Raw genomic sequence first — 15,373 nt, 5'->3', positions numbered from 1 at the left:
AGGCCTATCGCTTTCCTTAACTCCGTCTCTTTGCCTTTTGTGCCCGTATTGATTTTGTGGCAGTCGCACGCTCCATGCTCCTCAACCTTTTTTGATGGAGGGTGTAAGATGAAGTCTCTGGCTGCCAAATGAAATCAAAGTATTTTCTCTCTCTCCCTTTCTTTCTTTCTTTCTCTTTCTCTCTCTCGCTCTCTTTCTCTCTCCACGCTGCACTTTTCCCTCGTTTCACGGCAACAGGCACAAACCCCATTGACTTTGAACAGGCGTGTGTGAAATGAGCTGGCTTTGGTGTGATTGTCAGAGCGCCGCGGCCCCCCACCAGTGATCTCGATCTCGGCGGATGCGCTCACCTACACCACCGTGCCGCACTGTACGCCCGTTTGTCAAAGGAACAGGCAGACATTTACATGATCTGGTGGCTTAGTGCATGAGTGTGATGCGTAAGGGTTAGTTTTTAGTTTTGTTGCATGGATTTGTGTATCAAACTTTAAAAACAGACCTGAATACATAATATGGAAGTTTTTCTAACATAACTCACAAGGGCTGAATATGTTAAGATATAATTACTATTGTAAATTTATACGAATAGCATTTTCCCTATAACAACCAATGTTAGTGTGATTGGAAATGTACTAACTTGCTCGAAGAACTCCATCACATCAACTACTAATTTTAGTTGGCACAATTGTCAAATCGCAAAGAGAAAAATTCTTCAGATAATAGAATGCCCTCTGCAAAGAACAAAATATCATGTGCTTTTATAAAAAAGGAAAAAAACTTGATGTACCTGTGATTTATAGCTCGACAAACATGTTCTGAAATGTATGGGATTGTTGTTTACAATGTGGATTTTGACCAGAATCCTACTTTTTAAACATACATTGCATAACTAATTGCAATTCTTGTCACAAAAATCCATTCTTTTCTAAAATCCTGCTGCCCTACTGCATGTATACAGTGAGCTTAGACATCTGGTTTTACTCACTTACTCATGTTTTATTTAGAACCAAATTCTGGTCCATCCTTTTGCTATGGACAAGCTTGTTTTGATCTGTTGCCAAAATGTGATTGCATGTAGAAACTTTTATTTTGTATCATAACTACAAAGTTTTCGCTGTTATACTAAATTACTGGACCCGCCTGTATGTGTCTTTGACTTTCCGACCGGAACAAAAAGGGTTTAATGAGCCCAAAATGAGACAAAAAGCACGCTCCATGCATGTGGACATACTGATGATACCTTCTTGAGTTATTGTTTTTCTATTCCAACAAAATGTATTATGCAGTCACATAAAAGTGTAAAAGAATCTGTCTGTTGTAAATAATTGACTGGACGAATACTTTGACTCAAAAGTGTTGCTATGACAACCCATCTATCCATCTATCTACCCGGCCTTTGTGATAATGTGGGTCATCCTCGTATTGGCAGCGCACTACGGCTGAGCGGTCTGGGATTATTTTATTTTCTCCTCAGCTGCTCTACCTGAGGGATCCTGATGCGCTACTGGGAAACCAGTTCACTATATGACACAATTACAGCTGGCGCTATGCTAACACAGCACACCTCCCTGTAGAGATGGCACTGTTTTTCTCTCTGCTCTTCTTTTGAGGAAGAAAAAGGCTTCATAGATCTGGGTTGTGTTTGGAGCTGCTAGGAAACAATTTGTGCGTTAAAACCCTTGTAGCATGCAAAGAAAGTGTGGCCGCTCCACAGCGCAGCACGCTGGGGTGAATACTGATGCAGAGGAGCCACATGATACTGTGAGCTGTGGACAGGGAGGATGCTTTATGCTGCAGAGACGGGCACGTAATTGAGTTTAGACAAGACTAACAGCACTTTGTAATATTTCACTTTTATGATATTCTGACACATATGTAAAAGAGATGCATCTTTCTTCCATGCCATTACCTATTCTACTCTGCGGTTTTACATACATTTGTTTTAGTAAAATGTTGCCACAGAATTCCATGACATTTTTTTTATATACATATCTATCCATGTCAAAAGTAACTAAAAAGTTACCGAAAAGTCTTGTGCCATCAAGAAACTCTTGTGTTATCAGCAGGTGTTTTATGATTTGGACTTGTTTGTTTGCTAAGCATCAAATGCTTCTCTGCTTCTTTTTACTGAACCCTCAGACCAACATTTTTTTGTGAAGAATACAACTATTACAAGTCGTTTCTCCTGTATTCTTGTTAGACCAACAGTGTGTTGTTAGACCAGAATGTTTTGCCCACACACAAACCAAAACACCTTGACACATTTGTAGATAATCACCTCCTCTAAATTGAATTGTACAATTCTTCTGCATTATTACTACTGTACATTGTTACTCTACAACTTTCAATGGTGACACAAAACAATATTTAATTTGAGCATTGTTATTGTCAATTATTAACTATTGTGTTGTACCGTACTGTTGTTGGGTAGCCCCGCTGTGCCAAAATATTACATCAGAAATGTGTGTTGCTAAGGGACATATTCTCTTTCTTCCACCATAATAAATGTCAGCATAATAATTATGAGCGTGACGGTATTGTTTCCAAAAGCCAATAACTTGTTCTAATGAAATTCTGGGGTTTGTGCAGATTGCCTACTGACCTTTAATCCAGTAACCCTCCACAAAAATGATTACTCTCTAACTTACATGGATTTGACTTTTCTATATTAGTATGTTTACATTTTGGACATTTTCATTACTGTTTTTTCTCATTATGTGTCCATAGTGGGGAGCCTATGTTATCAAAAGTTGATAACATAGGCTGAAGCTGTTATTTAAATTTGCAACGTATAAGGTCAAATAACAAGTCATGTCCCGTTTCTCTTCTCTTGTCAGGGAGACGGACTGCAGCTGGAGTATGAGATGAACTTGACCAATGGGAAGTCATTCTGGACCAAGCACTTCTCTGCGGATGAGTTCGGTGAGAGCAATTAAAAGGGAAACAGAGAGAGAGATTGCAGAAGGAGCGGCTGACGGCACGAACCAGCACCTCTTAGCACGGCCAATAAAGCACAGTGAACTGAACAAATGACAATAATGAAAAGACGTCTGAAGAAGATAATGATGATAGATGAACTCACACAGAGGCGTGAGGAGGAGGAGGAGGAGGCGGAGGAGGAGAGCCAAGGTGCTTTACAAATCAAATATTCCTATGACTTCAGTGAGACATACCACCTTTACTGTTACTTTTAGTATCTAAAGCTGTGAGATTCATGTGTGGAATGAACACAGGAGTTTTGTGATAATAAGAGAGACAAAGACACCAGTTAAGTAAACAGGCAGGCTAACAGTTAAGGTAGTTAGGTTTATTATCCTGGTGACAAAACAAAAATAATACTCAATCATTTCAACAGATTTGTATTATTTTTTATAATAGTCCACTTCTGTATATACATGTATAGTAAGTAATGAATTAACATTAGCATAAATTCTATGAAATATTTAGACCCGTGGTTCTCGTGGACTGTGCCAGGTCCAAACTAGTGCTACATTGGTCTATAATATGACTGCACCATAGCTACCAAAGCTATAAACAAGGACTAACCAAAAGGAGTAGAAAAATATGGATAGAACTGCTGAGGAGTCCACGCCCCAAACAAACTTGTGTGGCACACGTACCATGGTTTGAGAACCAGTGATTTAGACCATATTCTAATAGATAAAAACATTTAGAATATTTTATTCTATTTCTAAAAGTAAAAGTCTATTCATAATCTCATAAACCTCTCATTGCACTTGCCATGCCATCCTATTGAATAAAAATGTGTATTAATAATGCGCATACCGGTACATGTTCTAATACAGTATTATAACAATAAATACTGTGAGGAGTCCAGCCAAGGTTTGTCCCAGACTAAGTCCTAAATAATATTACTCTGGGGATGTGGGGAATTAAGCCCATTATAACAAGAACATTTGTTGAAATACATTTTAAAATATTCTCTTTTGTAAAAAATACCGTATATTATTAGTAACAACCATTTGCAGCCTGACTTTTGTTCTTTTTACCTCAGGGATCTTGGAGACGGACATCACCTTCTTGGTCATCTTCTCCATGGTGTTCCTTCTCTCTTGCTACTTCGCCTGTGAGTATGTTAAAAGCCTGCATTAACTCCCTAATGTACCCGCTCTTCTTTTTAACACATCCTTTTGATGCACTCAAAGTACATTTTTGTGTCTATTTTAAAAGTAGTAAAAGATAGAACATGCACTTATTTTCTTCCAAGATCAGAGTTTGGTTTCATGTTATGGTTTAAACGCCTGAATGGATGCCGGAGGAGCAGCTGCAAGGTTACTGAAGAGGGTGTGTTTATCATATGAAGGTCACAGCTCAGCAGAGTGAGTAATCAAATCTAAATTACGCAACTAGTCTACACAGAAACTGTATTATTAAGACCAAGCATTTTCTTACTTGTATTTAAAAAAAAAAATGGATTGGCTCACTTTATAATGGAAAATTCCAGTTGTGACAATAGTAAAAAGAATATGTGGCAGAACCACATAAGTGCCTAAAATTGCTAAGGAAACTCTGTTGTTCCTGTAAACTAGATAAATTAGGTCCAACATTTTCTAATAATCTATTATGTATATTAAAAAAAAAAAGTTAAATGTTAAAGTCATAGGTATTGGCCGATGAAAATTTCAGATGATCGGTGATTGGCCTCAAATATCTTGATTGGAGCAACTCTAATTATTTCTATTGGTATTGGGCTTTTTAACATTCTCTTGAGTACCTTTAGTCTCATCTTATTTTTTAGAACGATTAAAGAAAATATTTATTACAAACAAAATTTCATTGGGATCTCTGCTTCCAGCAACTGTGTAATCAGTAGAGGGCACCACCACGCAACAGTTTAAGATGGATTATTTCCTGGTCTCAGCACGCAGTTGTACTGATCATGATAAGATGACAGAAAAGCACAGAGTGAGTCTGGTAATGATTAATAGACTTAAAACAGCAGAGAAAATTCTTATAGCCAAGTCAGAGCACGTCAGTTATCGAAGAATTGTCTGTAATCATGGAGCTGTAGAGCCCTATTTTTGACTGATAGAGAGGAGAGGATTTTCTAACCAGGATTCCTCAGACTAGTGCGAATGACGCTAAATGCCACTCCAGGTATTTTTTTATGTCAATATGTATATATATATATATCTTTTTTTTCATTTTCTGTATGTCGGGCCAGGCCTTCATTGTTGTTTGTGTCATCCATTTTTTTGGGTTGGTCTTTTTCCTGCTGTCAGAAGTATGTTCCAAAGATATCCATTAATTTTGTCCATGGCAAGAGTTTTGAGGCTTTGTTTATTTCTGTCCAATATTTTTCTGCATCAGGACAGTCCCAGAACACATGATAATAATGGTGTCCCTCTTGGCAACCACAATTTCTCCAACATTTAGCATTTCCCTGTGTATCATGAGCATTCACTTGCTATATAATGCAATTTGCTGTTTATCTCTTTGAGCTGAGGAACGCTTTTGAAAAACTAGCCTGTTGCTTTCCAATAAGGGCCCGGTATGGTTCCTGTTTAAATGGCAGCTTCAATGTGAGGGAAAGCAGTGCCTAATGAGCTGCAAATGCCTCTTTGGACTTTGACTGTAAAGGAGATACTATAGGCTTAAAATAACACTCCAGTGCCTTGCAGAAAGGTATGGGATGAATCTTCTTTATTGCAGACCAGTATTCCAACCACACTAACTCTTCGTTTACACTTGATTCAGAGCGGGTTTGGCAAGTATTTGGAGCAGTTTACCTGTGTAAACTGCCTGTTACATCAACTGCAGTGTGCTGCTGTGTGTATTTGACCAACTATAGGGTTCATATGGGTTCATGCAATAACACGTAACACATAGAGGTGCTCGTAAAGACTAGCAGTTAATCATCATCAATACAAATAGACATTAGTTAGTGTACATTCACAACACAGACAGTTCAGTTGTCTGGTCAGGCTGAGAAATAGATTTTCAAAGTTAGGGGCCGGGCCCCCTACCTAAAAAAGTTAGGGGGCCAAGCAATTTCAGGGGCCCACAAGCGCGCGCGGCATCGCCGTGTCACAAAAACAAGATACATTTGTTGTTTTAAACCTCGTTATTAGCATGTAAAACAATTTAAAGTACTTTTATCTGTTATTTGATATGAAGAGCACAAATACTGAATTCCTATAAACCAGAGATCATGATCTTTAATACTGTTTAATTCAATATAATAATGTTTCTTAAGATACAAAATAAATACTGTTTATAGCATTTGACACAAGGAGATCTTCTGGAATATATAAAATCACAGCCTACAAAATAAACTACTAACATGCATTGCCCCGATGCTAACAACTCCAAAGGGGGCGGGGCCCTTGGAGGATGCGGTTGGGGATGGGGGATTTAGCAGAAGCCACAGTCCTCCTGCTCAGAGTCCATATTGTCTGTCCCTTTCATCCATCCATCCATCCATCCATTTTCTACCGCTTGTTCCCTTTCGGGGTCGCGGGTGACTGGAGCCCCTTCGGGCCCCTTTCAGTCTTCTCATAATCATTTTTTTTCTTCTTCTTTTCTTCTGTAACTTTTTGTCTTTTAGGTGGTGGGGGTTTTCCCCCTTCAAGGTACTTCCACATCGACATACAGTTTTTGTTGTAATCAACTTTACTCAGTCCGCTAGTCAGTCTTCACTTTTGCCGCAAACTTAGACCGGGGATTTCCGAGTACACCCGAACGCAGCGGCCAATCAGATGCCCACTTTCATCGAAGTTAGATCACGGACACCGCTCGACCAATGAGAAGCGAGAAGACTGCGAAGTGGGCATGTCTATCAAAAAGAAACTTAAGCGATGAAAATTAAACAAAACTTTAGTGATGAAAATGCCCCCAATTATGGCCATTTAGATACAGGGGCACGGCGGGCCCCCTCCTAATTCAAACCGCGGGCCCGCCGGAGATTTGACTGCTTACGGGCCCCGGGCCCCCGTCTATTTCGCATCCTGCTGGTTGTAAAAGTCTGGATACTATAATGAGACAGGTGTCAAGAATAAAAAGGAAATGAAGGCGCTGCATGCATTAGTGTCCAAAAATATAGATTCTAAAATTATTATCAAAAACGTATATAGCCTAATTGTATTTTTCTATCATTGTTAGTGAGAGTACTTACATACAATAAGTTGTTAAAGTGTATTTGTATTGTTTGTTGTATTGTGCTTGGTCTGTTTTAGGTAGGGACATTTTTTACACAATGGATACATTTAAAAAATATATAGTTTTCTTGATTTGCTATACTCTCCATGACTATAATTTTACACAACCATCACAATTAAGATAAATAATGACATATCCTGGACCTTGTATATTCTGATTGGCTGATGATTGTTTGTTTGTTTGATTGATTGGTTGGTTGATTGATTGATTGATTGACACTCTTGACAACGAAAATAAATTCACTAATCTTGAATCAAATGACAAAGTATTATAATAATTCACATAACAACAAAATGAACAAATATCTGCATCTTGTATAATTTGATTAACTACTTTAGACATTTGATTGTGACATCTTTTGAACAATGTGAGTTGCTCTGTGGCAGTGATGGTGGGCACTGCGATTCTTAAACAGACTAACTTTGTTAGTGTGGGTGCATTTATGACCCTTTCTCCCTCCATAAATCCCCCTCGCGCCTCTGCCATTCCCCACAGTGTTCTGGCCATAAAAACAATCTGCTTAAAGGCACATTAAAAACATTTCTCCACAGACACAGGAGTGGAGGATGCATTAGATGGATGCATATTAATGGCCTCTTCCCTTGTATTTACCCATTACCGGTTCTCCTTGTTCTCCTGCTCACTCGCTCGCTCTCCTCCACCATCTGCTCCCATATCTCTGTTCTTTTCATCTCAATCCCCAGCAGCACACAGCGGAGTGCACCTCCATCACCTCCATCTCATTCTGATTTCGTCTTTTCTTCTCCCCACAGACAATCTGAAGGGGAGACAGCTTCTTCATACAACCTACAAAATGTTTATGACAGCAGCAGGTGTGGAAGGTAAGTGTGTCTATCTGCTGTGCACACAAGCTTTACCATATGCATATTCAATAACTATATTATGAATGAAAATGAACTTTGCCTTGGAAACGTTCAAGTAGAAAACGACAATCCTCATTTGCTCCAAATGCAAAATACAGACTTTATGGAAGTAGGGATGCACAATATGTACTGATATATAATAATATTGCAATATTGGTTAACACAATATCAATAACGGAAGAAAAGAAATGTGCTAAGGGTCTTAATTTTTTATTTATTATAATGTAAAAGGTTTGCCTTTTATGATTTAGTTTCAACTCTAATTGGCCTGTTTTTTTTGAGACAGTTACTTAAAGTAATTGGCTCGGGCTGTCACTAATTATTATTTTAATAGCCCACTAGTCAGCAATTATGTTTTGATTAGTCAACTAGTCAAATTATTATTTACATTGTCCATCGAGATTTAGAGACACATTTTTAATCAAATAAAGCGTGAAATGTGGCCGACTCAAAGCTTTCTAGATAGTGAAGATTTACAAATGAAGTCTATTATTAATTAAAATATGAAATAGTTTATTCTTTTTGTTTTGATTTAAACAATTCCATATAATTTATATTTTAAAAAATGTACGTGTTTTAGAGTCTATACCAGTTGTCTTCAAACTTTTCCCACCAAGTACCACCTAATAAAATATTTGGCCCTCAGAGACCAGATCTAAACTGGGTCTAAAACACGACTGTTCTAGGTCTAAATTATGGCTGAAAGACAGGTCTAAAAGGACTACAGAACTGCTTTACTAGCTTTTAAACCAGGCCAAACTCAAAAGAAAACAAAAATGCAGAGTATCTTTATGTTCAGCATTTTTTTTCACTGCAGAGGAATCACCTGAAGCACCAGTGATTTTGTACACGTACAACAGTTTGAGAACCACTGGTCTAGATACAATTATCAGCCCTTGCAGCCCTTTAATATATATATATATATATATATATATATATATATATATATATATATATATATATATATATATATATATATATATATATATATATATATATATATATATATATATTGTATTCATTTCAACTTAATATATACTTGGATATGTTGAAATATTGAGTAATATTGAACATTGAATAGTAGTGTCTGAGGAGTAAACCACCACATTATAAAACATGTTTGAGTCTAAGATTTGATTTAATCTTGTTATTTTGCGTTTTTTGTTTTGGAGACTTCTATTTCTAGATGAATGTAACTTAAGTAAAACATAAAATAGCCATGCTGTAGTACTTCATAATCATGAGAACCATTATTTAAGTCCAGATTTTGAGTTCCATCCCTGCTCAACAGGCTTACACCGTGTGAAATGAATGTTATAAAAACATGCAGGCTCTCTGATGGGCCATCACCGCGACTGCTCACACCGATGTAGAATCTCATACCTTAATCCCCTCTTCGGGTCTGCAGATATCATCGCCTTATTAGCCTCTCAATAGAAACCATCGCCAACAGCAGAACCACGCAGCAGTGTTCACCGGAGCATGCTGTTACCGACAAACAGCCCTTTTCTCATTCGATCTATACGCATTTTCCCCCCTCTCCTCCCTTCTCTCCAGCCCTTATCTAGCTCTGCCTCCCATCGCCTGGCTGTCTCCTTTCTAAATATCTTTCCAATCGAGTTCCAAGCCTTCTTTTACATCCTAACAAGCTCCAACTTTATCTGCTGAAGATATGAGCATCAGTCCAGAAAACGCCAGCAGTAAGTTCCTTCCGGAGACATGTCTTTATAAAAGGTCAATCTCAGTCCACGACGTTCTGAACTGAACAGAAAATAAACTGGAAGTGGAAAACTCTACCTGCTGCCTGTTGTTGTTATCGATTTAAAAGTCTCTAATTAATGACTTTCAAAGCACAAAGGTCCTAGCCAAGCATTTAACAATATTTTATTTGACCTCTCTTAATGTTTTTCTATACACTACTTTACATGGTTTACAAGGTTTTTATAGAACATGATTTTTCAAGAGAGAATTAGCTTGAGCTTTATTAGAACTAGTATAAGACCATTTGTAACATGAAGAAAACATGATTATTTTGTGTGGAAAATGTTTTTTTTTTTTTTTTTTTTATCAATGGGTGGTTAGTATTGTTACAACACTAAGTAGTAGAATAAGTTCCAAGACATGCAAAAAGACAAGCAGCTTTGTGTTGAATGAGAATCATGCATACAATCTTCCTCATCAGGTTTACTATTCAGAGAAGCATTAGTTTTGTCAAAGAAAACAAATAACATTAAAGTTATCTTGATGCATGTTGGATAAAGAGACACGTATATGCTGGTGTCTTAGCATTCCCGTTCCATCTAGTACTAAACAACCTTGAATAGAAACGTGTGACCTTGCGTGAGTCATTGCTGATATTAAGGCTAAGCAGGAGTTCAAAACATAGCTTCTTAGCATTCATGCTTCGTCAAGTAAACAACACACAAACTAGTAGATTATATAGATGTTACCTGAGTAGAAATTCAATTTGTGCAAAATATTGTTGTAGCTGTACGTAACAGTTCCTTTCAGTCTTGACCTAAGTGATTTGTGTGCCGCTGAAACACATTGGGCCCTATAAAAACGCAGTCCCAATTGTCCATTTTTATCTTCAATTTGACTAGTAAATTTGGTTTGGATTATGCATTCTAAACATAGATTCTGTTTTGAATTATGACATTATCACATTTTGAACCAAAACCAAGGGTTTTCATGAATTATGATTTCCACAGTAAAGTGTTTTATAATTATCAATATCTAAAGATAATCAAGATATATGATAATCATCTTTAGATTACAGTAACTATCAAAACTAAAAGATTCCAAATTTCCAACTGATCTCATGATACAGGTTTTGTAATCTATTGTAGTGTTAATTAAGAATATTAGTATTTGTTTGTAGTAGTATCATATTATAAATCATGGTATGATAATTGTGACATTCAAAAAAGTGTCTCCACCCAATATTTATAAAACTTAGATTTTTTTTACATGGCTAGTTTGTGCTCTATTGATTTGATATGCTGTAAAGTTTGTGAAAATAGTCAACAGCAGCTCTTCCCCAGTGAGACTAAACAATCTTTAAATTAATTGCTTATGTTTAGAAAAGTGAACTTAATTTGGAAAGATGTTATTTGACTAATTGGGCTGTTCAGAAGTTCGGTCTCCAGTGCAGAACAGAATTCAACTGTAAAAGTATTTTTTTCTGTTATACAATATGGTTGTATGTTTTTAACCGTAGCATGCAGTGACTTTTATGAGTGGGCAAGCAGACTTAGTGGATAACATTTGCAGTGGCAAGGCAAGTTTTCTGTAGAGCAAAATTCATACACAAGGTAATTCAAAGTGCTTCACACAACGGCAAGAAAATGTATTAAAATCACAGACAGGAAAAACAGTTTAAGACATAAAGAGTACAAAGAAAATCCTTTCAGTCGTATTCACAGCTAAACAAAACTGTTTCAAGCTTAGATTTGAACATTGTCAGAGTAGAACCTGTCTCACATCTTCAGGAAGATTTTAGCTGCATAAAACTGAAACACAGATTCCCCATGTTTAGTCCTGACTCTGGCACCAGCAGGAGGTCGGTCCATGTTTAGTCCTGACTCTGGCACCAGCAGGAGGCCGGTCCATGTTTAGTCCTGACTCTGGCACCAGCAGGAGGTCGGTCCATGTTTAGTCCTGACTCTGGCACCAGCAGGAGGCCGGTCCATGTTTAGTCCTGACTCTGGCACCAGCAGGAGGCCGGTCCATGTTTAGTCCTGACTCTGGCACCAGCAGGAGGCCGGCCCATGTTTAGTCCCGACTCTGGCACCAGCAGGAGGCCGGCCCATGTTTAGTCCCGACTCTGGCACCAGCAGGAGGCCGGTCCATGTTTAGTCCCGACTCTGGCACCAGCAGGAGGCCGGTCCATGTTTAGTCCTGACTCTGGCACCAGCAGGAGGCCGGTCCATGTTTAGTCCTGACTCTGGCACCAGCAGGAGGCCGGTCCATGTTTAGTCCTGACTCTGGCACCAGCAGGAGGCCGGTCCATGTTTAGTCCTGACTCTGGCACCAGCAGGAGGCCGGCCCATGTTTAGTCCTGACTCTGGCACCAGCAGGAGGCCGGTCCATGTTTAGTCCTGACTCTGGCACCAGCAGGAGGCCGGTCCATGTTTAGTCCTGACTCTGGTCACCAGCAGGAGGCCGGTCCATGTTTAGTCCTGACTCTGGGCACCAGCAGGAGGCCGGTCCATGTTTAGTCCTGACTCTGGCACCAGCAGGAGGCCGGCCCATGTTTAGTCCCGACTCTGGCACCAGCAGGAGGCCGGTCCATGTTTAGTCCTGACTCTGGCACCAGCAGGAGGCCGGTCCATGTTTAGTCCTGACTCTGGCACCAGCAGGAGGCCGGTCCATGTTTAGTCCCGACTCTGGCACCAGCAGGGGGCCGGTCCATGTTTAGTCCCGACTCTGGCACCAGCAGGAGGCCGGCCCATGTTTAGTCCCGACTCTGGCACCAGCAGGAGGCCGGCCCATGTTTAGTCCCGACTCTGGCACCAGCAGGAGGCCGGTCCATGTTTAGTCCCGACTCTGGCACCAGCAGGAGGCCGGTCCATGTTTAGTCCCGACTCTGGCACCAGCAGGAGGCCGGTCCATGTTTAGTCCTGACTCTGGCACCAGCAGGAGGCCGGTCCATGTTTAGTCCTGACTCTGGCACCAGCAGGAGGCCGGTCCATGTTTAGTCCTGACTCTGGCACCAGCAGGAGGCCGGCCCATGTTTAGTCCTGACTCTGGCACCAGCAGGAGGCCGGTCCATGTTTAGTCCTGACTCTGGCACCAGCAGGAGGCCGGTCCATGTTTAGTCCTGACTCTGGCACCAGCAGGAGGCCGGTCCATGTTTAGTCCTGACTCTGGCACCAGCAGGAGGCCGGCCCATGTTTAGTCCCGACTCTGGCACCAGCAGGAGGCCGGTCCATGTTTAGTCCCGACTCTGGCACCAGCAGGAGGCCGGTCCATGTTTAGTCCTGACTCTGGCACCAGCAGGAGGCCGGTCCATGTTTAGTCCTGACTCTGGCACCAGCAGGAGGCCGGTCCATGTTTAGTCCTGACTCTGGCACCAGCAGGAGGTCGGTCCATGTTTAGTCCTGACTCTGGCACCAGCAGGAGGCCGGTCCATGTTTAGTCCTGACTCTGGCACCAGCAGGAGGCCGGTCCATGTTTAGTCCTGACTCTGGCACCAGCAGGAGGCCGGTCCATGTTTAGTCCCGACTCTGGCACCAGCAGGAGGCCGGTCCATGTTTAGTCCCGACTCTGGCACCAGCAGGAGGCCGGCCCATGTTTAGTCCCGACTCTGGCACCAGCAGGAGGCCGGTCCATGTTTAGTCCTGACTCTGGCACCAGCAGGAGGCCGGTCCATGTTTAGTCCTGACTCTGGCACCAGCAGGAGGCCGGTCCATGTTTAGTCCTGACTCTGGCACCAGCAGGAGGCCGGCCCATGTTTAGTCCTGACTCTGGCACCAGCAGGAGGCCGGTCCATGTTTAGTCCTGACTCTGGCACCAGCAGGAGGCCGGTCCATGTTTAGTCCTGACTCTGGCACCAGCAGGAGGCCGGTCCATGTTTAGTCCTGACTCTGGCACCAGCAGGAGGCCGGTCCATGTTTAGTCCTGACTCTGGGCACCAGCAGGAAGCTGGTCCATGTTTAGTCCTGACTCTGGCACCAGCAGGAGGCCGGTCCATGTTTAGTCCTGACTCTGGCACCAGCAGGAGGCCTGTCCATGTTTAGTCCTGACTCTGGGCACCAGCAGGAGGCCGGTCCATGTTTAGTCCTGACTCTGGCACCAGCAGGAGGCCGGTCCATGTTTAGTCCTGACTCTGGGCACCAGCAGGAGGCCTGTCCATGTTTAGTCCTGACTCTGGCACCAGCAGGAGGCCGGTCCATGTTTAGTCCTGACTCTGGCACCAGCAGGAGGCCGGTCCATGTTTAGTCCTGACTCTGGCACCAGCAGGAGGCCGGTCCATGTTTAGTCCTGACTCTGGCACCAGCAGGAGGCCGGTCCCTGAGGTCCTCAGAGTCAGAGATGGTTCATATGGCACTAACATGTCCGAAATGTACTTTGATCATAGGCCATGGAGAGACTTGTACACAAGAAGAGCTGATATGTGGAAGGCAAATATCTGTCTTACGCTATAATCCTATCCCTGTAAAACCTGCTGAATGGAGTAAATAGTCTCACTTCACCGATCAATTCATTACATAAATTGGCGCTCCATGTTGTTAAATGACTGCCTGTATTTCTAACTAACGTCTAATCAATCAATCAATAATTAGAAACGTGAACAGAGCCTTAGAAGACTTGTCTCTACAAGATAGTTTTTAAGTCTGCTGAAACTTGGCGTTGCTGTTGCTTCGCTTCTCCTCCTGCACATGCTCCGTTAAGGCAGAACCTGCAAAATTCCCACCGTTTTTTTCAGCGTGGTTTGAGCATAGATCCATGGTTTTGAGGTTGTGTGGTCCTCAGGGCGCATGTGCAGACATCTAAAAGAAGCTGCTGTCTTCTCTGGTTCTAAAAGCTCATGTTAGAGGGCGGAGCATGAACATGGCCACAGACTGAAAAGAAGAACCAAGCTTCCCCTGCAGTACTACTTAGCGGCCTGTTGAGGCCACTAAAAGACACTTTTGTCTGTGTCTTCAGCCAGGCTTCAGTAGCAGAAGTGAGGGGAAAACTGACTTATTTGGATATATCTTAGATTAATTTAAATATAGTTGTGACGCCGTGATTTGAGATTTTGTCAGTCAATCACTGCTTACCTTGATTGCCCAGACCATACGCCACTGCTATATATACATTTTTGCAGAAAGATTTATTTAATCCTAAATCCCAGAGTTGTAAGGAGAAGCAGGAGACTCTGGATTTTATAATTACGATGGCAATATATTATTATTATTATATCATTATTATATTCCGTGGAAACCCATGACACGCTGGAGGGACTATGTCTCTCGGCTGGCCTGGGAACGCCTCGGGATCCCCCCGGAGGAGTTGGAAGAAGTGTCTGGGGAGAGGAAGTCCCTGCTTTGACTGCTGCCCCCGCGACCCGGCCCCGGATAAGTGGAAGACGATGGATGGATGAATTACGATGGCTATTATGCTGGAAGACAAAAAGACAAAAGATGAAAGAAATGACATACAATTGTGCAAACACCTTTGTTAGACAACAATTGAGAATACCTAGAATTAAGGTGTGAAGTTAGTAGTAGCACCCACAATTTCTCAAGGAATACTACAATGATTCCATAAGAATTGTGGCCAGAAGCATTTAGGCTGAAATAACTAAATCTGTGTTTTTCAGC

General features: G+C 41.4%; 1 protein-coding gene across 1 annotated transcript in view; it reads left to right on the top strand.

Annotated features, from left to right (window-relative positions):
• Positions 1–15,373, top strand: part of tmem145 (transmembrane protein 145) — a 64,407-nt gene that overhangs the window by 34,861 nt on the left and 14,173 nt on the right. The window contains exons 6-8 of the mRNA XM_072460213.1: positions 2,838–2,922; positions 4,016–4,087; positions 7,953–8,021. Of these exons, the coding sequence (XP_072316314.1) occupies positions 2,838–2,922; positions 4,016–4,087; positions 7,953–8,021 (226 nt within the window). The remainder of the gene's footprint in view (positions 1–2,837; positions 2,923–4,015; positions 4,088–7,952; positions 8,022–15,373) is intronic.

This window comes from Eucyclogobius newberryi, unplaced genomic scaffold (genome assembly GCF_026437365.1).
Source record: "Eucyclogobius newberryi isolate DKJ021-1_F unplaced genomic scaffold, fEucNew1.0.hap1 SCAF_3, whole genome shotgun sequence".
Classification (NCBI taxonomy): domain Eukaryota; kingdom Metazoa; phylum Chordata; class Actinopteri; order Gobiiformes; family Gobiidae; genus Eucyclogobius; species Eucyclogobius newberryi.
Note: the sequence above shows the minus strand (reverse complement) of the source record. Positions and strands in the feature narration are given on the sequence as shown.